This window comes from Pseudocercospora fijiensis (assembly GCF_000340215.1).
Source record: "Pseudocercospora fijiensis CIRAD86 unplaced genomic scaffold MYCFIscaffold_1, whole genome shotgun sequence".
NCBI classification, from domain to species: Eukaryota; Fungi; Ascomycota; class Dothideomycetes; order Mycosphaerellales; family Mycosphaerellaceae; genus Pseudocercospora; species Pseudocercospora fijiensis.
In genome coordinates this window covers 10,364,057-10,388,337 of record NW_006921532.1, presented here as the reverse complement: position 1 = coordinate 10,388,337, position 24,281 = coordinate 10,364,057, and the positions used below count along the sequence as shown (strand labels likewise).

The following is a 24,281-nucleotide window of genomic DNA, read 5'->3' as shown; positions in this document are numbered from 1 at the left end:
ACCTAGCCTCGAGTCCTCCGAGCCTTATAGAAGTTAAGAGGCCGGAAGAGGTTAACTTTCGAGAGTTTATATAGCTACAGTTGCGGATAATGTATTTAGAGACTTATATAGACGCTATCTACGCGTTCTTAAAGAATTTTAGCTATAACAACTATAGAGATATACTAAAGATAAGGGAGCTATATAAACTATAGGTTAACGTTACGGTATAGTACGCCGGTAGTTAAGAGAGGCGATTAAATCTCGGTAGTTGTGCTAGGTATACTCGCAGTCTTTATATAAAGCCTAACTAGGTCTACAATTAATACAATATCGCCTTGTTTAATAGTATGTCTACGACTTAATATTAAGTGCGGTATTAGTAAAGTTATAGATGTCGCAGCGCTGTTTCTGTAGTAGTCTACCGTCTATATAATGCTTATAGTCCTTACTAAGCCTAAAGGTATCTATTTGCGCTCGAATAACGTCGCCTCGTTTCTACTAGAAGCGCCGAGAAGGACGACCGTAGTACTAGTTATATATATAGCCTAATATAAACCTACCGCGGTTACGAGGTATTAAGCTAGTATCTCCTAATTCTGCTTCTATCTCTTTACTGCCTTCTATTACTAAACTCTAGCCGAGTCGAAAGCGGAAGGAGCGCTATATAGTAAGGTATTTGTCCTTAGAAGTAGTAAAGTCTTGGCATAGAATGTAGGCGTTAATTACGGCCGTATTAAGCAAGAAGTAGAACAGCGGATGCTATAGCTTTATAGAACGGTGTTATATAGCATAATAGCTTCTTAATTAGTCGTAGATGTCGACTCTGCCTATCTTATCGTTATATAGAGCTGCCTATACAGGTATATAGCATAGCTATTAAGGAACAATCTAGTAAGGGCGTACGTGCTTAGTAATAAAGTCGTTAGTAGCCTTAGGTTAGCGTCTTTATCGCTAGACTCGCTAGAATAGCCGGTAACTAGTTATAAGGACTTAAACGAGGTTTCGGTCTTGCTATAGTATCGCGGCAACATTATAGTAATACCTAGCTATTAGTATGTCGAAGGGGAAACGTATAGACTTCCGATTGAGTGTTATCGCTTCCTAGACAGTCTTCGGGGGTAGATGCTCGTCCCGCTTTAGTTTTACCGCCTAATCCTTATAGAGCTATACCTTATAGAATACAGCGCCCTACTATAGCCAAGATTTGGAGCTAGTACGCACCGTACCTGTCGCCGCGATTCTATAGTGTCGTAGGACCCGAAATAGTAGTACGTTATTAAATAAATTGTCTATATAACAATAGAAGAAGTAAGTCGAATATAGGAGCTATAGTAACAACCGAAGAACAGCCTAGCTAAGCGAGCTAAGCGAGCTAATAAGATTAGTCGCTATTAGACCCTGCGGTTAGCCTTCTATATATAAGAAGCTGCTAGATTTAGAAGCTACCTACTTTCTCTTATTTTATTACTATTACTAACATTATTAGTTTACGCTATCTACTTTGTCCGTCGTCGTTTAGTAGGTAGACCGTCGTTACCATTTTTGCTAGTGTCTATACTACTATTTCTACCTCTATTACGAGCCCGAGTTTCTATACCCTTCCTCGCCTTCGTAGCGGCCTTCTTCTCTGCCTTAGTTAACTTAATTAGCACCTCGACTAGATTCTTCTACTCTTCCGCACCGTTAACAACCTTAAACCCCTATTGCTTCTTCGGCGACGAGAATAAGAAGTTATATAGATATCTACGCTCGTAGAGAGCGAGAATATAGAACCTAATTAGTATTAGTTTGCCCTTTATTATTATAGTATAGAAAGAGCGCCTATAGAAGCGCACTATTACCTTATCTATACTAATTCTACTCGCTAGCACTATATACTGCTTAAAGGCCTTCCTTAGTATGCTAGCAAGGTTTACGACCTATTTCTATAGTAGAAAGCTACTATTCTTCTCGATAGGTTTACTAAACTATATAGCGGCTTTAATCTATCGAAATCGATACTTACTTATATATCTAGCGATATTATAAGAGGGCTAATACCTATTAGAGCGCTAGTAATCGGCTTTATCGTCCATTTGTATAGCTAATATATATATTATTAGACCGATAAAAACTCGTAGCTCTCTAGTCGTAACTAGCTTCTATTTCTGCTTCGAAACCTATACCTCCTTACTACTGTTTACGACCTTCTTAAACTTAGGTTTCTATTTAGCATACTAGTTAGTATACAATACTATTATCCTATAGATAATAGCCGGCTATATAATATTAAACTACTTTAGTAGCAGTCGCTAGCCTCTAGAGTTACGAGTCGACAGCTTTCGAGGGTTATAGTCCGACTATAGATTATCGCTATCTACGCCTTCGAATATCTCTTTAACTAGTAGCCGCACCTACCTCTCGTATTTAATACCTTCTAATAGATAGTAAAAGCTAGCTTTTTAAGACTTAGGTTAGATAGTATCCGGCTTAGACTCTGCTATATAGCAAGTGCGCCTCTAGCTATTAAGGTTATTAGCTATAATTAGAGGCTCGGAGCGCTTGTCTACTATAGGCTCTTCGTAGGTTAAAGCCTCGAATAACGACTTCGCTATAGCCTTACGTAGCTTACGAGACGATAGGAACTCGGCGTCTATAATGCTGTCGTTAGTAGCTAGAAATATAGCATTAGGGTCGATATCGTATGCGTTAAATAGGTCCTTAGCAGTAGCAATTAGCTCGTTATAATCGTACGTCTCGCTATTAAGAAGGTCCGCAATATCTATAGCGATTAACAATACCTTAACGACTTAAATAACGGTCTATACCGATAAATATAGATTCTATAGTAGACAGCGGCGTAGAAACCGAGATCGGACGACCCTGGATTCTAATAGCTAAGGAGCGGGCGGGAAGTCGGGCTCCACACCCAATTTAGGTGGGTAGCTCGATCAGACTTCCCATGTCCCGCCGCTAATGCTCTAGCTGCGTCTGTCCACGAGTTTTCAAAGGGATGCTCTTCCGGAAACCTTGCATGTGGCCTCGTCACGATACATGACAAGTTCGTGCAGCACTCCGCGATTCTCCGATCAGCAGCGGCGTGGCATTCAGACGTCTCTGGAGACTATGGTCCAGAATATAGCGCTGGACTCTTCACGCAAACTCCTAGTCATGTCGAAGCTAGAGAGGAGGCGCGGGACGAGTAATGCGGAATTCGTGCGGTTTGGTTCTTGACTGAAGAAGAGTTCTGGTCCATGTAGCGTGCTCGGGAACTACTGCCTTTTCTCGATGTACCTTCCCTCCATGCGAGCCGGGGACGTCACACCAGTTCCCCACCACGAATCACCCCTCACTACTGACCATTCAGTCACAGAATTTCTAGCAAAACACTTGTATGCAACTATTATCCAGACAAGTCTCTTCCTCTTTCTATCGAAAAACTTTTGTCTCTCCCACCCGACTCACTCTTCGATACTACAGCATAATGGCATTCGAAACGCAATCAACCATCAACAGCTTCGGCGGCAAGCTGCTCAAGCTTCAACACAAGGTATATCATGGCATTGGATATTTGCGTTGCGACAATCACTGACCGAATCCTCTTGACAGTCGCAAGTACTTGGCTGTGACATGAAGCTCAACCTCTATCTTCCACCTACCGCAAGCTCCTCAAAACCGGCACCCGCACTCTTCTACCTCGCGGGCTTGACATGTACCGGCGACAATGGCGCAGAGAAAGGATTCTTCCAGAACAAGGCTTCACAAAAGGGCATTGCAGTGGTATACCCTGACACAAGCCCACGAGGATTGGGCATTGCAGGCGAGGATGATGCCTACGACTTCGGCTCAGGTGCAGGCTTCTACGTGGACGCCACAAAGGAGCCATACGCAAAAGGCTACAAGATGTACAGCTACATCACTAAGGAGCTGCCAGAGGCACTCTTCAGCCACTTTAAGGAGCTCGATGGGAACAGAGTCTCGATCTTTGGACACAGTATGGGAGGTCACGGAGCACTCACACTTTTCCTGAAGAACCCAGGAAAGTACAAGTCGGTCTCGGCGTTCGCGCCAATCTCGAACCCATCGAAGTGTCCATGGGGCGAGAAGGCTTTTAGTGGGTACTTGGGTGACAGCGACAAGTCGAAGTGGGCGGAACATGACGCGACTGAGCTCATTGCAAAGTACCCGAACGACACAGACATCTATATCGATGTCGGCACTGGCGATAACTTCTACAAGCAAGGCCAGTTACTGCCGGAGAACCTCGAGAAAGCAGCGAAGAGCGCAGGCAAGAAGGTGACTGTCAACTACCGAGACGGCTATGACCACAGCTACTTCTTCATCTCAACATTCGCAAACGATCATGTGGAGCACGCCGCTAAGTACCTGCTTGCGTAGTGAGTGGAATTTCCTCGAAATCGCAGCTGCGTTTGAGCGCAGGCTGATGGACTGCTTCCCACAGCGACAACCCAAGGAAACGGCAGAAATTGTAGACGAGTGTAGATGCAAGGAGCATGGGTCGATAGATGAGCCTAAATAGTCACGATGTACGAAAACAAGATGCACGAGTACTCAATCTTCGTTGCGGACAATGCCCGTGGTCCTGCCCGCTTTATGGTGTAAATCTTGAAGCTTTTGAAGGAGCGCCTCGGAGACATTCTACACGCCAACCTCAGCTCGTCATCGCGGGAGACACAAGCTTGAACGCACTGCAACGACGAGACGGCCATGAGTGAATGATGAGATGTAATACTACGGGTACTTGAATGAAAAACAAGGCCTCCTCCGACTGGCGGTGTCAGGAAGAAATGCAGCAAACCGATCACGCGAAATCGGGAATCTTTGACATGTGTTGAATGCCGGACACGCAAGCTCAAGTGTGACAGACAGCTGCCATGTAGTTCTTGCACAAAGAGAGGCGATCCATCCAGTTGCTCCTATAACAGGACGCCCGGGAGAAAGGAGACTGCAGAAAGCAGCCGCGCATCACGAGCCGAAAGCAGACTTCAGCACCTCGAACAGGCGCTGCAAGATCTCGTCAACACATCATCACGAGGCCCGGAAACCAATTCCTCGGATGCCTCCGCACGTCTTGAAAGGAGCAATGTCGACGACGGCACCTCGATTTACACGGGGCCGACTCACCATGCCGCCATGTTAGAGGACATTGCCGAGCTTCGAAATGTCATCGGCGAGCAAGATGTCGATTTTCATTCATACGGATACTACGATTCTGATGTACTCTTCGGGGGCGTACAGGCCCTCCCTCTACCAGTCATCTTGTCTCGGTATTTGCCCTCAAGAACAGAGTCTGATCGGCGGCTCGCCATCTACTTCCGAGCTGAAGGCATCGCATCGCCCTTCGTCCATGTCGGGCAGTTTCATAAGCAGTATGAAGCCTTCTGGCAGGTTCAGTACGCTATATCCCCACTTTGGATATCTTTGCTCTTCTCGATCTTCCATCTGTCCGTGCGAAGCGGACCGTTCGTACCCTCTGAGGAGGACAAGCCTCTCGAATTCGGTCTTGCAGCTGCGCACTGCCTAGCAATAGGAAGATATAATAGACCTCGGAGATTTGCCGTCGAAGCTCTGACTACCTATAACCAAGTCAAGCTTGTAGAAGGACTGTACTTGTGTTGGAGCTTGGGCATGCTGATGGGCACACTGGCCCAGGTTGCATTCTGCATGGGCTACCATCGAGATCCAGATCATTTCCCCAACATCACGCCGTTCGAAGGCGAAATGCGACGCCGAGCATGGTCTGCCCTCATGCAGATTGATCTCTTGAACTCTTTCCAACTCGGTCTACCAAACTGTGTGCATCGTCGTACCAGTTGGGACACTCGGATACCAGGCAACTACCACGATTTCGACCTAGACCCAGAAATGAAAAGCCTACCACAGCCGAAACCAGGCTCGGAAGTGACGAAGATCATGTTCTACAATTCCAAGCACAAGCTAATGGGCGACTTTGAAAAGATCTTGCAGCACGCTACGCGTACGAATGAAATGGTTCAGCAGCCTGAGCTCGTCACTCTCGACGAACAGCTTCGAGCAACTTACGAATCACTTCTTGAGGTCCTTCGCTGGAAGAACGTCTCGAGATCTATCGCAGGCCCGATCATGTTGATCGTCACAAGACGATGTATCGAGCTCATGTACGAAAAGTGTCGCTGCGTACTGCATCGCAAGCACATCACTTCTGGTCGAGAGTCCAGTATCCGCATAGCTTTTGACGCAGCTCGAGCCATCGTCACCTCTTTTCTAGACATGTACCCGGAATGGAAACCTGGTGGACAATTCTATAACGATCGGTGGTTACTCAGCTCTGTCACTTGGCACGACTTCCTTATGGGAGTAACGACTCTCTGTCTCATTTTATGTCAAGACCGAAAGACTCCTGCCTTGTCAATCAGCTCGGAGGATAAGAGGAGTATGATTGATCTATTGACGCAAGCGGAGAAAGTTTGCCACGAGAAGAGGGAGGAGAGCAGCACCGGCGTACGAGCGGGTAAACTGCTGAAGGCTGTTTTCTCACAAACGGATGCGCAAGAAATCGACCCTCGCTCTTCCACCACAGATTCACAAATACCTTATGCCATGCAGAGTTTCGAGCAAGAACAGCAGCAGCAGCAGCAGCCAGAGCTCGACATTTTCGCCGATCCAACGACGTGGCAGAATGTCTTTGATAATCAAGAATGGGCGTTCATGGAAGACTTCCTTAACACAAATTTCGACAGTATCTAGACAGATCCATTCGCACCTACACCTTCGCTTCCACGCCATGCCAAATGTCACCTAAATCCCTCTTCGGCAACGTATTCTCATGCGCACCATGCTCTCTCCTCCCAATCTCAAAATCCCTCTTCCAACCCCAAGCCCTATCCTTTTCCATCCCATTCCCTTCCCCACTGAGAACTCGACACATGTACTTCCCCAGAATCGGCAAAAACTTATACGAATGAAAACTCCCGCCAACAGCAAGAAATAAATTCTCTAATCTTTGATCAGGATGTTGCGTGAGTAACCAATCTTGCGTCGGAGTGATGGAATCCCAACATATACGCCAATACTCAGGTTCCCTCGATGAAAATTTGGTCATGACATTCCGAGTCATATTCGCATGCATTTCGTTTTTTAAAATCTCGGGGACGATGCGTTGATCTATATTTTCAGGAGGTATGGAAATTTTGTGTCCGGATTTTGTGGTTGTGAGATTTGTGAATGTGTTTGCGTTGGTGTATTTTAGGAGATGGTTTTCTTGAGGTGGTGGGATGATTTCTCCATTCTTGCCATACACCACGACGGGCATTTCTGAGAGTTTTGACATTTCGCTGTCGGTCATTCGGTAGTGGACGACTGCTACGCCTGCGGCTGTGACTTGGCGTTCGATTCGATCGGAATGGGGGATGGAGAGGTCGTCTTCGATTGGGTTGAGGAGTTGGGAAGTCCAGGCTCCTGTTGCTAGGACGATTTTTGAGGCGGTGTATTCCTCTCCGGATTTGGTGCGCACGGCGGAGATCTTGTTGTTTTCGTGTATCAGGGATGAGATGTCGCCTACGATGTAGTTGACGCCTTGAGAAATGGCGGCTTTCATGATACTTGCTGTAGCGGCTGCGGCAACGCACCATCCTGCTTCGGGGTTGAAGTAGGCGTTTTTAAAACCTGATGTGTTTGTGCCTTTGAGGATGCTTTTCCAATGCTTTGACAGATCCTCGAGTGCTACATCGCTAGTCGGGTCAGTACCTCTATCTTTGAATACTTGACGTATTCGAGATGCTAGGTCACTGTCGTTCTCGTCGAGCATGATCCAGCCCGTTCGATGGTAGTAATCCTTCAGCTCCGGCCAGTGTTGCCAAGCATCCATGGCTTCATAGGCGAGGTCGGCATAAAATGCACTGCTATAATCGGCTCGAATGATCTTGTTGATATCTGTGCTCGCTGCAGGCTCTGGTGGCGCTGGAGTGCGGTCGATTACTGTGATTTTCGAAGCATCCTGATATGTTTTGGCCAAGTGAAAAGCTGTTGAAGCACCGAAGACCCCAGCTCCTACTATGAGCACGCTTTCTTCCTGTGATGGCATTGTTCATATGAGTTGTCCGATAGATGTTCGACAAGAGTTGATGGATGATTGTGCCAGGTCTTTGACGTTCTCACCCTTGCCCTATCGGGGTTATGATAGGCATTTCATGCTATCGTCTGTTCTGTGAGCAGCATCCCCTTTCTATGGCACGAGAAGCGCTCATTGCTGAGGAATATTCATTAATTGACTGTATGCTTCAATTTGAATGACTTGCCTTTGAACATCACAATTGACACTCTGCGAAGTGTGTGTAACAGTGCCAGGACTTTCTGAAAGCTGTGTTCTTGCTGCAAGTGGGTCCTGCTTCACTGTCGTTTGTTCATAAACATAATGAGTTCCATGCATCATCATTGAATGAGGTCGGCGACATGAGCAAGTACGTGCCGCCTGGACGACGCCGGCAGAGCGAGTCAAGTGCGGCTGTCGGTGAAAAGCTAGACGACCATTTGCTATCCTTGGAAGACATCCGCAACTACTTCTGGCCGGTCGACAACGATGCGCAGCCAGGCAGATTCGCTCAAGGTCTCAGAGGCACGCTGAATGATTCCGCCGCGACTCCTGGTCGGCCGAGCTACATCGTGCTGTTCGCCGGTGCAAATCCAAGATGGGATGATGACCATATCATCTTCACCAAATCGAGTCTCGACCTTTTGCCAGCTCCGAATGACATGGAGGGCAGTGCGGAAGGCAGCGCAGAGCCCGAAGCAGTTGACGACTCGAAGGACGAGAAGAATGCCGCCGCACCGATCGCAGTATTCAAACAGGGCCGTGGTCCGCAAGTTGCCCGTGTGTACGAGTTCGATGGCTGGTACCAGATTGAGCGCGTACAACTTCTCGAGCCGAAGTCACCGGAGCTAGTGCGAATGCTCGAGCAGAAGTGGTCCTTCACGGACTCGAGAGGCAACGTTCGACAGAAGCAACGCGATGCTATCAAGTGGAATGAGAGCTTGGGCATGCGCTGGGCAGTGCTGAAACTCCGCAAGGATGAAGCCACCGAGAAGGAGCGCGGTAAGCGATGTCCAGTGCTGAAGAATCCAAAAGCCGTGCTGACCGTGATGTCCATCGCTCTAGGCACTCCAAAGATCGAGAAGGTCCCGGACACGGAAGCCGACCAGCATCAGCCTGGCAAGAAGAGTGTGAACGAAATGTTAGCAGAGATGAGGATGGATGATGAGAGTGGCAAGGAAGCTGTCGAGGCGAGTACGACATGATGCTTTTCTCAGTACACATGGCTTCGTTCAGCTCGAACAATTGAGCTCGACTAAAAGAGTCGTGGTGTCTGGCTGGACTGCTTCGGTGAGGGAAGTAGAAGTTCGACGGACGTCATCTTGTGCAGATGAATCGTCGTCCATCCTGCTGCCCTTTCACAATGAGGCGGCAACAATACGATAGCATCGAATTCCTCTCAACGAAGCGTTATAGCAGATAGAAGATAGCAGAAATGGAGACATGCGGTAGGCCAAGGACGGGAGGATCAAAAGTGCCACGTTTTAAGCTCGCGGAACCCAGCCACACCCTCTCGGGCACCGGCACCGGCACCATGCAGGCCACCATCACCATCACCGAGCCTAACTTAGGTAGCTGGAGAAATCGCGTCGCATCTCGCAGCGTACACCTGGCATGCTTTTCACAAGAATGTCTTTCCCTCGATAGCTTCCACCGCACAATCCCCCTACCCGGTCCACCACTGCCGTCGCCGCCATGAATCCCCTCCTCTACTACTCCCTCGCCATCTACCTCTCCGCAGCGACAGCCGCCGCCGCCTCATCATCCAAAGACTCCGCGAAAGAAGACAACAAACCATGCACAATTACCTCTCCAACCACCGGCTCGTTCTTCGATCTCACCGCACTACAGATCCCAGATCCCGCGCAAAGTAAAGCCAAACATCCGCGCGATTACAGTTGGAATGCCACAGGCTATGATCTTGGCTATAACTTCACCATCAACTTCTGCGGGCCAGTTGTTGAGCCTGTGGACGATGTTGTGGGCGTTGAGAAGAATCTGTGGAGGAATGTGAGTGCGTACTACAAGCACAGTGGGAAGGTGTATTCTATAGGGTGAGAGCTGTTCGCTATGGAAGAGGCATGGGCGGCTAGCTGACAGAAGTGTGTAGCATGCAGAACTCGGCATTGGTGATGAGAGGACGGAAGTTGGTTTTGAATTATACTGATGGGTCGCCTTGCGATTCGCCGGGTAGTAGGGGTTCGCATTTGGTGGAGGATCTCATGGCACGAGAAATTATCGATGATGGTGACAAGAAAAAGGAGAACGATGGCGATAAGAAGGACTCGAAGAAGTCTTCGGGACGGACGAAGAGTACTGTGATCAGTATGCTATGCGACAAGGATCCACTGGCACCTACACTTCAGCTCAGCTTTGTCGGAACGATGGATGAATGCACGTATTTCTTTGAAGGAAGATCGAACGCAGCCTGTGCTACGGCGAACACGACTAAGAGCGGCTCGCTGAATCCCTCGGGCGTGTTTGGTGTGATTGCAACAATTGCAATCATCGTATACTTTGTGGGAGGTTGTGTGTATAATCGTGCTGTACTGCAGCAGAGAGGATGGCAACAAGTGCCGAACTACAATATGTGGGCAGGCATATTTGGATTCTTCAAGGTAAGAACGTTGTGCTTGAGCTTGGCTAGAATACCTTGCGCTGATACTATCTTCTAGGATCTCTTCATTATCTTGACTTCGTCTTGTGCGCGATTCATGCCCTCGAGGAGAGGATACAGCAGAGTGAGCAATGGCTACGGTAATAGAAACGGTCGAGGTCGTGCTCGAGGAGACAGCAGCGATGCCGAAAACAGATTGATTGACGAGCTCAATGAAGAGTGGGAAGACTAGATCAAATTGAGGGATCATCCCATAGAGAAACTGAAAATCGTTCAAGGACAAACACATCAGACGTGCGACTGGTGCCTCTTACACCTGTCGGTCAGCAGGATGTCGGATCGTTCGGAACGATCCTTGATGCAAAATGCGACCAACGGCAAGTTGGTCAAGATATTTTGCTCAAACTGATTGATACCCAGCCGACGTACGAGCGAAACAGTCCAGAATGCCTGTATAAGCTCCTGAACCGAGCAAATGGCACCAACAGAAGATATTTCAACTAGAAGATGTATGGAACTTCTGCATTCCACACATGAGCAAAAACGATGGAGCAATGTTCTTGAGCAAAATGCGAGGAGTGAATGCAGAGTCTTCCCGACCCTAATGGCGACTCCAAAAATTCAGAAGATCTATGCGGAAAGCGACGCAACTACATCAAGATGCAAACAGTTTGTCCTTCTCCCGATCAGAAGGCGAAGAATGGGACCTCTGCTGGGTCGAATGAACGAGTTGGAAAGCTACGTATGGAAGTCACATGCCTGAGGACAATTTATGGTTTGTGTCCTCACAAGCTCGGACCACGGGTTGATTCTTACCTATATTCACACATGCGCCTTCAGGCTCCAGGTGACACTTGACAATATATCTATCTCAGTCACGCGCACCTCGATCATCTTTTCTCCAACTTCCACATATTGAGTCGCACCACGTCGCATCGCCATATCAAACCAACTCCATATCAGCCACCTCGTCTATCTTCAAAAATCTTGTCGACGCCATGGCGACCAACATGAGCGCCAGAAAGACCAATCTAGTGCCAAACACAATTATGCCGACCAGCAAGAGGCGTACGGTAGGCGTCGCGAGACCTCCGCCACATGCTGACGGAAAATGGATGGCACTTCCTGTCTCCGAGTCGGCGGCCAGAAGAATTATACCAGCAAAGACTGGTCCAACATTGTCCACACCGGCAAAAATCAGGAATCCGGCCTCCACAGCTCCCACTACCGCGCGCTTCTCCGCAAAGCAGCTAGCGAACACCACAGTCATACCATCGGCGAGCAAGAAGAGGACTTCGACCGAAGCTGGTCTGGCGGCGCCCGAAAGCAAAAAGAAGCAGACCCGCATTATAGCTCCAATTATACATGCCTCGAACGCAGCGACTCTCACAGCGCCTGCGCAGAAGAAGACTCCGTCCGCCATGGCACCATCATCTGTTAAAGTATGTGATTCGGCCGCAGGGACTGCCAAAGCGCCTGCCAACCAAAATGCGACAGCAAAGCCGCAGCAAAAAAGAATCACAAAAAAATCTGCTCCGCCTCCGACCAATCTCTTCATGAAACTCCCAACCGAGATCCGCAATAAGATCTACGGGCTTATCGGCATCCTGCGAGAGAGTCCCGAAGAAACCATTCACGTTGGCTCAATTGCTCAGCAGGGTAACGATCAAAGCGCGGTCTTCCGCAAAAGTTCGCGTCAACGCTCTCATGTCCAGAACCTCATGCGAACATGTCGGCCTATTCGCGAAGAAGTTGGGAGAATCATCTACAGCGGTAATTTCCGCCTCGTAGGCCAGGCATTTGCGAAATGGATTCCAAGCAAGTTCACTGCGCAGCATATTAGCCACTTGACGATCCAGCTGGGTATGATCGACCGGATTGCGAGGCGTGATTGGAAGAAGCTTGCGAATGCGAAGTATCTCGATCGTCTGAAGCTGGAAATTTCGCATAGGAGGATCGAGACGATATCTGTCAAGGACGTGACAGAGAATATGAAGGAATGGGCGCTGTCGATGAGGACAGATCGCAAAGGTCTGAACATGAGACCTGTACTGAAGATGCTGGAGTTTGGCGCTGTTGAGGGAGCCACTGTGGAAGAGCAAAAGGCGGTGGAAGAGTTCGGTAGCAAGGTGAGAGAGGAGTTGCGTGCAATTTTCAAAAGCACTCCGGGATAAACAGTGTGGCCTAGACCAATTAAGAAGGGTTGCTCTTAGGTTGATTAGGATATCGAATTGCATGTGCAGACAGTACCAAACCGTCTCCAAGACATCTAAGCTGAATTGTGCGACATGAAAGTCTCATTTGCAGTCCAGGCATTCGTGTGCAGCTTCTCCAGTGTTTACTCCATTCGTGGCCTTTTCCTGTGTTGAAGTGTGATCCGACTTCTTCTTCGCTGATGGTGTATCTGAATGGCCAAGATTCTTCTGTGGTTCAATGAAGTTGCGGATCTTTTGCTTCAGAATCTTGGTCTCTGGGAAGCCACCTTCCGTCTTACGGTCCCATATCAAAACCTCGCTGGCTTGGACTTCACCTTCCGATTCAGAAGTCACAGGCTTGTAGGTCAAATTGACTTGGAATAGTCCTCCAGTCGTTGGTATCAATGCCACCTCCCCAATGCTTGTTCCGAAGGTGGACAGGAGTTCTTGTCCAAAATAGGCTGCTCTGAGCATCCATTTGCACTGCGTACAGAATGTGATGGCCACCCTCGGCAGCTGCACAGGCGCCTTGTGTTCGTCTGCCATTCCGATATGTCGTGTCGACGATGATGGAGGAGTGGGGTGGTGAAATTTGAAGTTGCTTTCACATGCGATAACGATCTGCCTTTCCCCACTCCTAAGGCTGCTAGCCAGAGCTCCATCATTCTTATCTTATCCCTTATCTAAAATATAATAACTTCTAAAATATAATGACTCAACAAAAATAGGGCCTCTTTGGGCTTACTGCGGCTCAAAACGAGCTAAAAGCCGACTCTAATTAGTTATAGCCGAGGAACTTTAAAATTTCTTAGTTCGCGAGCAGTTCGGAGGTCGTAGGAGTCGTATTATATATCGTAAGGTTGCGATAGTAGTATTTCCGATACTATATCTGTCGTTTACTTCTAATCCGATAGTATTTACTCGAGATAGTATACTCGAAAGGCTTATTTTACGCATTCTAGATAGTACTACTCGCTACAGGTATTCTATAGAGTACTCGCTATAGGCGTTTTATAAGGTACTCATAGTAGGCGTTATATAGGGTATCCGCTATAAGTAGTTTAAATACTATTTACTATAGGCATTTTAGATAGTATTTGCTATAAGCGTTCTAGGTAGTACTACTCGCTATAGATATCTCGGATAGTTACTACTATAAGCGTTTCGAGTATTACTACTCGCTATAAGCGGTTTTAGTAGTATTTACTATAGGCGTTTCGGATATAACTTGCTATAATTATTCTAGATAGTACTTGCTATATATTAGAGGTTATACGTAATTAGTATATAACTAGACTAAGTAAAGCTAGGGTCCTAATGCCTTAGGCAGGGCTTAGCGCTTAGCGTTAGGCTAACTAGCCTGCCTTCCTCCCTCTCCTCTTAGATCTCTATCGAATACTATACTAATTTACTACTACCCTATCTACCTGCTAATATAACCCTTCTTATATAGTATTCGATCTACCCCTTTAGGGCAGTAGCTAGATAGTCCTTATTTTAAGCTTTTAGCGGTATAGCTACGAAAACTATCGATTTAACTATATTACGCCCGAAGAGCGGAACCTATACGTACTATTCTATTAGAATAACTGTACTAATTATTAAGCAAGGCCTTCTATACGGCCTATTATACTAAGTTAATTACACTAGACCGATACTCGCTAATTCCGCTATATCCGTACTATAGAGGCCTATAATACATTATTAGTGTTACCTCTTATTATAATAGCCGGCTTATTACGAAGCAATAATAACAACCGTAGCGCCGCTAGCAGCGCTAGTAATAACAACGCTAGTAGCATAGTTCCTACTAAAGTGCCTACTAAAGAGCCTACCGGAGGGCCTACTAAAGAACCTATAGTCGAAGGGGATAACCTATCGTTGCCTATTAACGACATTCTTAACAATATTATTAACCGTCGATATAACTAACTAGCCTTCGGCCCCTAGCTAGTAGCGAGACTTTAAGAAGCTACTTAGAATAGGCTTACTGCCTTACGTTAAGAATAACAGCTAAAGGATAATCTCCTCGAGATTCGCCGCCTATAGGAGTCCCTAATAACTAATACTAAACTAGTAGTAGGGCCTTCCTTACTACCCGTCTAAAAGAAGGATACTAAGCTTAAGGACTACACCGTGTTTAACGGCTCTAGTCGCAAGTAGTATAATAATTATATATATAATTATAAGCTTAACTAGCGCAATATACTAAGGGCTCTCCTAAACGACTACTTATTAGTCGTCTATACTATATAATATATTAATAGCGACCCGAAGCGCACCTAGGATAACTATTTTAACTCCCTTAATAACCAAACTACTGTTTAGTAGCAAACCTATAAGACAATTATACTAGACACCCTCGGAAACCCGATACTAAGACAATAGCATACTTAGGACTAGTACCTTCGAGCTAAGTAAAAGACTAATTAAACGGCTCGCTTATTCGAGGCCTACTTAAAGACCCTCGAAGATAATCTTCCGGCTAAGACCGATTCTATATAGATCTCGGAAATACGCCCTAAATTGCGATAGGAATTAGTCCTTAAATTAGACCGCCGCTATGTATTCGAATAGGCTAATCTAATACGTATTTAATTTATAGTCGAAGTAGAAACAGCTAAACGAGCTATTTAGCTTTAGTAATAGCTAGAGTCGAGGATCCGACTAACTAGTACTAACCGTAGTAACTATAGTGCCTACGGAGGAAACTAAGGTTCCTACTAAAATAATAATACTAACAATAATAGGAATAGTAATAATAACCGTAGAAGAGGCCGTAGCCGGCGGCTATATAGAGGAGGCCGTAATAGGGGCCGTAGAAGGGGCTCGTATCCCTATAGTACTACTAACCGCTCTGCTAATAACAATAGCTATAGCAACCTCCTAACCGGATTGAAATGCTTTAACTATAATAGCACTAGCTATCTACTAGGCTAATGCGATAAACCTAGGGATTAGGCCCGAGTCGACCGTACTACCGCTAAGTACCGAAAGAACCTTTTAGCCGCTAATGCTACCCCTATCGGTCCTTCTAATTAGTCGAAAAAGGAATAAGCGCCGCACTAACCGTTAGCCTCGTACGGCGTAAAACTATCGACATTGTGCTAGCTATTATACGCACCTGTCTTATATAGGATATATATAGAACTAACTATAAGACTAAGGTTACGCTAGATCTAGGAAATTCGGTTAGTGCCCTTATTAGCTATTGCCTAGCTAAGCAATTAGACCTTCGACAATTGCCTAGAACTAACCTACTAACCCTTGCTTAGTTTAATAACGCTTAGTACTTAACTTATAGGGCCTACTATATTCCTATAGTTCTAAAAGACGACCTCGGCAATAAGCGCCTACTAGACTTTACTACCTACGTAGTAGATATAGACAACCTATATAGGGGAGCTACTATTGTTATTAGTAACTCTTTTCTTAAGCACTACGCTATAACTATAGACTTAGGCCTTTAATAGTAGCGATTTAGAATCGCTAGGAAAGAGGATATTAAGTATATCGACGTTAGCGAGTGCCCTAACGATATTAGGGTCCTATTTATCGGCAACCTGATACCTGCCGTAGCTAACCTAATAGTCGACCTATTAGGTAATAACGATAAGCCTATGCCCCCTAATAGTATAGACCCTAATTAGCTTGCTCGTATACTATAGCCTATTCGAGAGACCTATATTAATGTGTTTAAATACTACCTAGTATCGATACTGCCTATATTTAAAGAGACGGACTATAAGATCGATATTATATAGGGCAAGGAGGTTCCTTTTAGGCTACTCTATAACCTTAGTAAACGAGAGCTTGCTATATTACGTAAATACCTAGATAAGAACCTAGCTAATAGTCGAATTCGATATAGTAACAGCCCTACTAGTACGCCTATCCTATTTGTCCTAAAGAAGGATAGTAGCCTACGCCTGTATATCGATTATCGTAGGCTTAATACTATTACTATTAAGGACCGCTATCTACTTCTACTTATTAACGAGACCCTCGATCGCCTTTCTAGCGCTTACTACTATACTATATTAGATATTAAGGACGCCTATTACCGCATCTGTATTCGTAAGAGCGACGAATAGAAGACAGCCTTCTATACTCGCTATAGCTATTTCGAGTACTTAGTTATACTATTCGGCTTAGCTAATGCCCCTATAACATTCTAGTCCTATATTAATCGGGCCCTTTCGGGCCTATTAGACTATCTCTATATAGTTTACCTAGATAACATCCTAGTTTACACCTATTTACCTAATATTATAGAATACTAGGCCGTAGTACGTAAGGTCCTCGACCGCCTACGAGCCTATAGACTATATTGCAAGCCTTCTAAATATACCTTTACTACTAAAGAGGTAGCCTTCCTTAGCTTCCTCGTATTAACTAAGGGTATTAAGGCTAATCCTAATCGGATTAAGACTATTACTAAATAGGTAATACCTACTAGTATTAAAGAGCTTTAATTATTCCTAGGTTTTACTAACTTCTATCGTCGATTTATCGAGGGTTATTCGCGGCATGTAATACTACTAACTAAGCTTACTAAAACTAAGGCTAACCTATCTAGAGAGTTTAAATAGACTAATAGAGCATAAGCCGCTTTTAACGGTTTAAAGTAACGCTTTACTAAAGTCCCTTTGTTATACTATTTCGTACTAAGCAAACAGATCCGGATTAAGACTAACGCTTTATAGTTCGCTATATTAGCTATTATATTATAGCAGGCTAATAATACCTATTAGCACCTAATCGCCTTCTTCTTGCAAAAAATAATCGATACTAAGCGTCGCTACGAGACCTACGAGTAAGAGCTCTTAGTAATCGTAGAGGCCTTTAAGTATTAGCGCTATTATCTTAATAGTGCTTAGTACCCTATTTAGGTCTATATAGACTATAACAACCTACGTAGGATTACTAAGGTTATATAGGTTATAAGTCGATAGGCTAGATAGGCCGTCTACCTCGCTAGGTTTGATTTTAATATATTATATCGGCTAGGCGTAAGCAACCCTACTAATAGCCTATCGAGGCGACCTAATTATAATAGCGAGACCTAACATATTAATTCTTTGTTTCTAACCCTATAGTATAAGATTGCTATAGCCCGTATTGTTAATAAGCAAGCGCAGGATAAGCGGCTTACTAGACTCCGCGACGGCTTAAAGTATATTAATGCCCTTGCTATATTAATAGTATATATTAAGGACATAGATAGGAGAAGTTATAATAACTCCCTAGTCGATATCGCTATATATAGTAATAGCGATTAAAGCACTGCTGCAGTTAATCCGGCTGCTAGTGCTATTAGATATATATAATACGTACCTCGTTTAATAGCAAGGGTGCTACTAAATAACCTTATAAATAGGGATAGTTAATCGTTTATAGATAAGCTATTACGTACTTAGTAGAGGGACGCCTTTGCTACTAAACGTATCGATAAGCTTATAAGTAGGCGAACGACTCGATCTAGTAAGAGTAACTAGTCGATCAATAATAAGGGTTACTTAAAGTTTAAGGGCAGATACTATATTTCTACTAAATATTCGATCCGATAAGAACTTCTTAAGCGACACTATAATAGTAAGCTTGCCGGTTACTATAGTATAGAGAGGTCGTACGAGCTACTATTGCGTATATACTACTAGCTAAATAGTAAGCGGGATATAAAGGAATACGTTAATACGTATACCGTATACTAACGTATTAAGGCACTAAAGTATTAGCCTTTTAGCGAGTTGTCCTTATTACTAATCCCTTATAAGCTATTTATAGAGCTTATAATAGACTTTATTATAGGTCTTCCCCCTACTAAGCGAAGAGGAAGTAAGGACATCTTTAACGCTATCCTAGTCGTCGTAGACTAGTTTACTAAGAGCGCTCGCTATATCCCCGCTCGGAAGGATTAGACAGCTATTAATATAGCTAAGTTACTATAGAATAATATCTTCTATAGCTATTAGGGAACCCCTAAGGGGATAGTTTCTAACCGAGGCTCGATATTTATATCTTACTATTAGAGTAAGATATGCCTATAGCTAAGACTTAAGCATCGGCTATCTATAGCCTTCTATCTATAGATAGATAGCTAAACCGAGAGACAGAATGCCACTTTGTAGTAGTACCTACGTAGCTATATTAAGAAGAACCCTAATAACTAGGTTAACCTCCTACAACCTGCTAAATTCGTATATAATAACGGTGTCTACTTATTAACTAAGGTCTTACTATATATAGCTATAATAGGCTAGAACCCTGCTTTGCTATAAGAACTATTTACCTCGCTCGAGGTCGAGCGCAAGGAGAGGGAAGCGTATTAAGTATTAACCCCTAAGACACTAGCGGCTATTAAGAGGGTTTAAAGGATGCGAGAAATTTACGCTAAGATAGCTAATAAACTAGCAAAGGCCTAGGCCTATTAGAAGGCCTATTATAACAAACACTATACGCTAATAACCTTTAAGTAAGGCGATATAGTTATCCTTAGTACGAAGAACCTCCGTATCCGCAAACACCTATCCCCTAATAGTAAAACAAGGCCTAAGCTCGCACTAAGATACATTAGCCTATTCCGTATTCGAAAAGTTAAGGGCTCTTCCGTATAGGCCTATTAGTTATAGTATACTACACTATCTATAATACCTTCTATATCTCCCTCCTTAAACTATATTACTACCGCGGAGACCCTAATTATAGAAAGGGTTATATTAGCAGGTAGATAGAGTAGTAGTAAATTAGTATAGTATTCGATAGAGATCTAAGAGGAGAGGGAGGAAGGCAGGCTAGTTAGCCTAACGCTAAGCGCTAAGCCCTACCTAAGGCACTAGGACCCTAGCTTTACTCGAGCTAGTTACATGCTAATTACATATAGCCTCTAATATACGCTTCCCTTCTAAAGGCCGCGCCCTCGTAGCCTGTCTATATTCTAACCTAATCTCCTTTACCGCTAACTTAGCAGATTAACTAAGCTGTTTAGCCGCGCTAGATTAAACGCTTAACTACCTAATTATATAACTATATTAAACCTTATCTCCGATAATGTCTAACTTCTAACTACGCTATTACTGCTACTCGTAACAATAAGGGGTTATATAGCTATATAAATTAAAGGCTAGCAACTAATTACAATACGAGCGCACCTTCCCTACTATAATAGGTAGGTATACGGGGTATTGTAGTACTGCCCCCGTTCTAAGTAAGGTTGTCCGAGTTCTTTGCGTCTACTCTTAAAAAACCTAGAAATGTCCGCTCCCGAGGGTTTGTTCTTATTATTACGAGGGCTATTATTTACTGTCGTAGTTTTACTAGCCCTAATTAGTTAGGTTTAGTAGCCTTTAATTGTTAATCTTATCTTATCTTTTTAAAAAACACAGTTCGTCTAGTTTCTATAGGTAAAGGCTATTATAAGTATAATAGTTAAGGTTTGCCTCGCTTAAAGGGTCGGAAAGATCGAGGAGTAACCTATTATCCGCAAGATCGACCCCGGCTAGCTTAGCTCTATAGTTTTTGCCCTTAGTTAGTCTATTAGTCGCTTAATCTTTTAAGCGGCTCTTAGTATTTTAACTTGGCCTTAAAGTTTTAATTAGCCCTTTAATATAGCTATCCTTTTAACTTAACCGGTATAGCGCGTTCCGGCTCGTAGTATAGGTAAGGTTGTGTCTATAGGCGTAGCGATAATAGCAAGTAATATTAATAATAGCGGCGCTAGCCGTCTTAGCGCTAACTTTACCTTGCTTCTAATTTCCTTCTTTAACTAACAACTTAGTAACACCGTTACTAATATAGCTATATCTTTCCTCTCTTAAATAGCAATATACTCCGCAATATCGTTACTAATATAGCTATGCCGGCTGCTAATATACTGCTAGCTCGTAGCGCGACACTATTATCTTTATTACTGTTATTCGCACGCGCGCGCGTATCGCTAATTGCCTAGGCTTCGAGGCCCTACAAATAAATAAACAAGAGGTAGAGCCCTTAAAAGAGCAGCGACTAATTAACGCGTCGTAGCGCGCCTAGTATAGTCTTGTTGTCCTGGTTTGCCGGCCCCTAATTAGTTAGCTAGTAGCACCCTAGGGGTACTATTAATCCTAAGCCTTAGTAACATTACGAGCTTTTAGCCTTCTTCTTGTTCTTTACGCTAGTCTAATACTTATCTAACAACTCGGCTATATCCTCGAAGGAGTCTTTAGCCTCCTACGAGTCCTGTTTGGGTAAGTGGCCCTGCTATCTTAAGAGGTATTCTTTCTTGCCTTACTTAGTCCGGTGCTTTAGAATACGTTCTATAGACTATAGCTCTTCGCTATTAGCTAGTATGTCCTCGGATTTAGTAGGCGCTTTATCCCCTTCGCGTAGGTAGTACGGCTTAAGGAGGGATATATAGAAGGTGTTATAGATAGTGTAATAAGGTAGAAGCTATAGTTAATAGGCCTAGGTGCCCCTAGGTTCTCGGACACGGAAAGGGCTAATATACCTTAGTACGAGTTTAGGCCTTATTTTGCTATCGGGCGAGGGGTGTTTACGGATACGTAGGTTCTTCGTGCTAAGTATAACTATATCGCCCTTCCGGAAGGTTATTAGAAGGTAGTATTTATTATAGTAGGCCTTCTAATAGGCCTAGGCCTTTGCTAGTTTGTTAGCTATTTTAGCGTAAATTTCTCGTATCTTTTAAACCCTCTTAATAGCCGCTAGTGTCTTAGGGGTTAGTACTTAACACGCTTCCCTTTCCTTGCGCTCAGCCTCGAGCGATAAGGGGTCTTATAGCATAGCAGCGTTCTAGCCTATTATAGCGAAATAAGGTAACACCTTAGTAGATAAGTAGATACTATTATTATATATAAATTTAGCTAGTTATAAGAGGTTAACCTAGTTATTAGGGTTCTTATTAATATAGGTACGCAGGTACTGCTATAGCGTAGTATTTTGCCTCTCGGTCTAGCTATCTGTTTGTAGATAGAAGGCTATAGATAGCCGATGCTTAAGTCTTAGCTATAGGCATATCTTACTCTAATAATAAGATATAAATGTCGACCCTCTATTAGAGACTATCCCCTTAGGGGTCCCCTAATAGCTATAGAAGATGTTGTTCTATAGTGCTTTAGCTATATTAATAGCCGTCTAATCCTTCCGGGTAGGAATGTAACGAGCGCCCTTAGTAAACCGGTCTACGACAACTAGGATAGTATTAATAATTATATATATCCTTGCTGCCTCTACGCTTAGTAGGTAGAAGGCCTATAATAAAATCTATTATAAGCTTAGCAAATAGCTTCTTTAGAATAGGGAGTAAAGACAACTCGCTAAATAGTAAGTGTTTTAGTGCTTTAACTCGCTAGCATACTATATAGGTCTATATATACTCCTTTATATACCGCTTACTATTTAGCTAGTAGTATATACGCAATAGTAACTCGTACGACCTCTCTATACTATAGTAACTAGCGAGCTTACTATTATAGTGCCTTTTTAAAAGCTCTTGTCTAATCGATTGTTTAGCGGGGATATAGTATCTGCCCTTAAACTTTAAGTAACCTTTGTCGTCGATCGACTAATTATTACTCTTACTAAATCGAGTCGTTCGCCTACTTACAAGCTTATCGATACGTTTAGCAGCAAAGGCGTTCCTCTACTAAGTACGTAATAGCTCGTCTATAAACGATTAACTATCCCTATTTACAAGGTTATTTAATAGTATCCGTGCTATTAAACGAGGTACGTATTATATATATCTAATAGTACTAGCAGCCGGATTAACTATAGTAGTGCTTTAATCGCTGTTACTATATATAGCAATATCGACTAGGGAGTTATTATAACTTCTCCTATCTATGCCCTTAGCCCTTGCCTTAATACGTACTATTAATATAGTAAGAGCATTAATATACTTTAAGCCGTCGCGGAGTCCGGTAAGCCGCTTATCCTACGCTTACTTATTAACAATACGGGCTATAGCAATCTTATACTATAGGGTTAGAAACAAAGAATTAATGTGTTAGGTCTCGCTGTCGTAATTAGGTTACCTCGATAGGCTATCGGTAGGGTTACTTACGCCTAGCCGGTATAATATATTAAAATCGAACCCGGCGAGGTAGACGGCCTATCTAGCCTATTAACCTATAACTCTAGTAACCTTAGTAATACTACGGAAGTTGTTATAGTCTATATAGACCTATATTGTATATTAAGCCCTATCGAGGTAGTGCCTCTAATACTTAAAGGCCTCGATAATAGCTAAGAGCTCTTACTCGTAGGTCTCGTAGCGACGCTTAGTATTAATTATCTTCCTCGAGAAGAAGGCAATCGGGTGCTAATAATAGTCCTTATCCGATTGTTGTAATATAATAGCTAATATAGCAAACTGTAAAGCGTTAGTCTTAATACAGATCTGTTTGCTTAGTACGAAATAGTATAATAAGGGCCCTTAAGGGGACTTTAGTAAAGCGTTGCTTTAGACCGTTAAAAGAGGCTTATACTCTATTAGTCTATTTGAACTCTCTAGTAGGGTTAGCCTTAGTTTTAGTAAGCTTAGTTAGTAGCATTACATACCGTAAATAGCCCTTAATAAAGCGACAATAGAAATTAGCGAAGCCGAGGAATAACTAAAGTTCTTTAATACTAGTAGGTGTTAGCTATTTAGTAATAGTCTTAATCCGATTAGGATTAGCCTTAATACCCTTAGTTAACACGAAGAAGCTAAGGAAGGCTACCTCCTTAGTAGCAAAGGTGCATTTAGAAGGCTTGTAATATAGTCTATAGGCCCTTAGGCGATCGAGTACCTTGCGAACTATAGCCTAGTACTCCGCAATATTAGGTAAATAGGTATAAACTAGGATGTTATCTAGGTAAACTATACAGAGGTAGTCTAATAGGCTAGATAAGGCTCGATTAATATAGGACTAGAATATAGTAGGGGCGTTTACTAGCCTAAATAGCATAACTAGGTACTTAAAATAGTATAAGAAAATAGGTATATAGCAACGTATAGAACACCCTCTACTAATCGCCGTAGTAGAAAGTAGAACTAAACCGTGCCTTTCTTAGAATAGGGCAGAGCGTTTACTATTAACTAGGCTACGTACGGATAGCATATATACCGAGCTAGCAACCGAGTATGTCTATACGAGCGACCGAGCTTTTCCGCGTATACGCTAAGTAGGCTTTGCGCTAGCGAGACAGTACCGCAGTATACGTAATAACATTACATAATTGTTATATAGGCTTGCTAAGGCATAATAGGAGACTTTACTTGCTTAGGTTCTTATAATTATCTCCTTCCCCCGGTATAGCTATCCTAGCTATAGGGCAATATAGTAAATTATACTATTTCTTACACTCTGCGCTATACTTACGCGTCTTATACGTACCTGTCGCTAGGCTATAGTTGCTAGGCACGTTATAATTTGCCTCG

The 24,281-nt window shown here is 43.8% G+C and overlaps 7 protein-coding genes across 7 annotated transcripts; 5 read left to right on the top strand and 2 right to left on the bottom strand.

The window, feature by feature from the left end:
- Positions 1 to 3,387: 3,387 nt before the first annotated feature.
- MYCFIDRAFT_49038 (carbohydrate esterase family 1 protein) lies at positions 3,388 to 4,535 on the top strand. The gene is made up of 2 exons (XM_007921872.1): positions 3,388 to 3,511; positions 3,571 to 4,535. The coding sequence occupies exons 1-2, from the start codon at positions 3,446 to 3,448 to the stop codon at positions 4,357 to 4,359; spliced, it is 855 nt and encodes a 284-aa protein (XP_007920063.1). The 5' UTR covers positions 3,388 to 3,445; the 3' UTR covers positions 4,360 to 4,535.
- A 247-nt stretch (positions 4,536 to 4,782) lies between these two features.
- On the top strand, positions 4,783 to 6,708 carry MYCFIDRAFT_126812 (uncharacterized protein; the record flags this gene model as incomplete). Its single annotated transcript, XM_007923871.1, has 1 exon — positions 4,783 to 6,708. A coding segment is annotated over one exon (1,926 nt), but the record flags the coding sequence as incomplete, so codon positions are not given.
- A 16-nt stretch (positions 6,709 to 6,724) lies between these two features.
- Positions 6,725 to 8,044, bottom strand: MYCFIDRAFT_28383 (uncharacterized protein; the record flags this gene model as incomplete). Its single annotated transcript, XM_007921672.1, has 1 exon — positions 6,725 to 8,044. One exon carries the CDS (start codon positions 8,042 to 8,044, stop codon positions 6,725 to 6,727), a length of 1,320 nt encoding a protein of 439 aa, XP_007919863.1.
- A 368-nt stretch (positions 8,045 to 8,412) lies between these two features.
- Positions 8,413 to 9,255, top strand: MYCFIDRAFT_76770 (uncharacterized protein; the record flags this gene model as incomplete). Its single annotated transcript, XM_007922297.1, has 1 exon — positions 8,413 to 9,255. The coding sequence occupies one exon, from the start codon at positions 8,413 to 8,415 to the stop codon at positions 9,253 to 9,255; it is 843 nt and encodes a 280-aa protein (XP_007920488.1).
- A 490-nt stretch (positions 9,256 to 9,745) lies between these two features.
- On the top strand, positions 9,746 to 10,899 carry MYCFIDRAFT_120272 (cation-independent mannose-6-phosphate receptor CI-MPR; the record flags this gene model as incomplete). Its single annotated transcript, XM_007923870.2, has 4 exons — positions 9,746 to 10,104; positions 10,161 to 10,260; positions 10,345 to 10,668; positions 10,726 to 10,899. The coding sequence occupies 4 exons, from the start codon at positions 9,746 to 9,748 to the stop codon at positions 10,897 to 10,899; spliced, it is 957 nt and encodes a 318-aa protein (XP_007922061.1).
- A 766-nt stretch (positions 10,900 to 11,665) lies between these two features.
- Positions 11,666 to 12,841, top strand: MYCFIDRAFT_76768 (uncharacterized protein; the record flags this gene model as incomplete). The annotated part of the gene is made up of 1 exon (XM_007922296.1): positions 11,666 to 12,841. One exon carries the CDS (start codon positions 11,666 to 11,668, stop codon positions 12,839 to 12,841), a length of 1,176 nt encoding a protein of 391 aa, XP_007920487.1.
- Positions 12,842 to 12,964: 123 nt separating this feature from the next.
- On the bottom strand, positions 12,965 to 13,408 carry MYCFIDRAFT_76767 (uncharacterized protein; the record flags this gene model as incomplete). The annotated part of the gene is made up of 1 exon (XM_007922295.1): positions 12,965 to 13,408. One exon carries the CDS (start codon positions 13,406 to 13,408, stop codon positions 12,965 to 12,967), a length of 444 nt encoding a protein of 147 aa, XP_007920486.1.
- Positions 13,409 to 24,281: the final 10,873 nt, after the last annotated feature.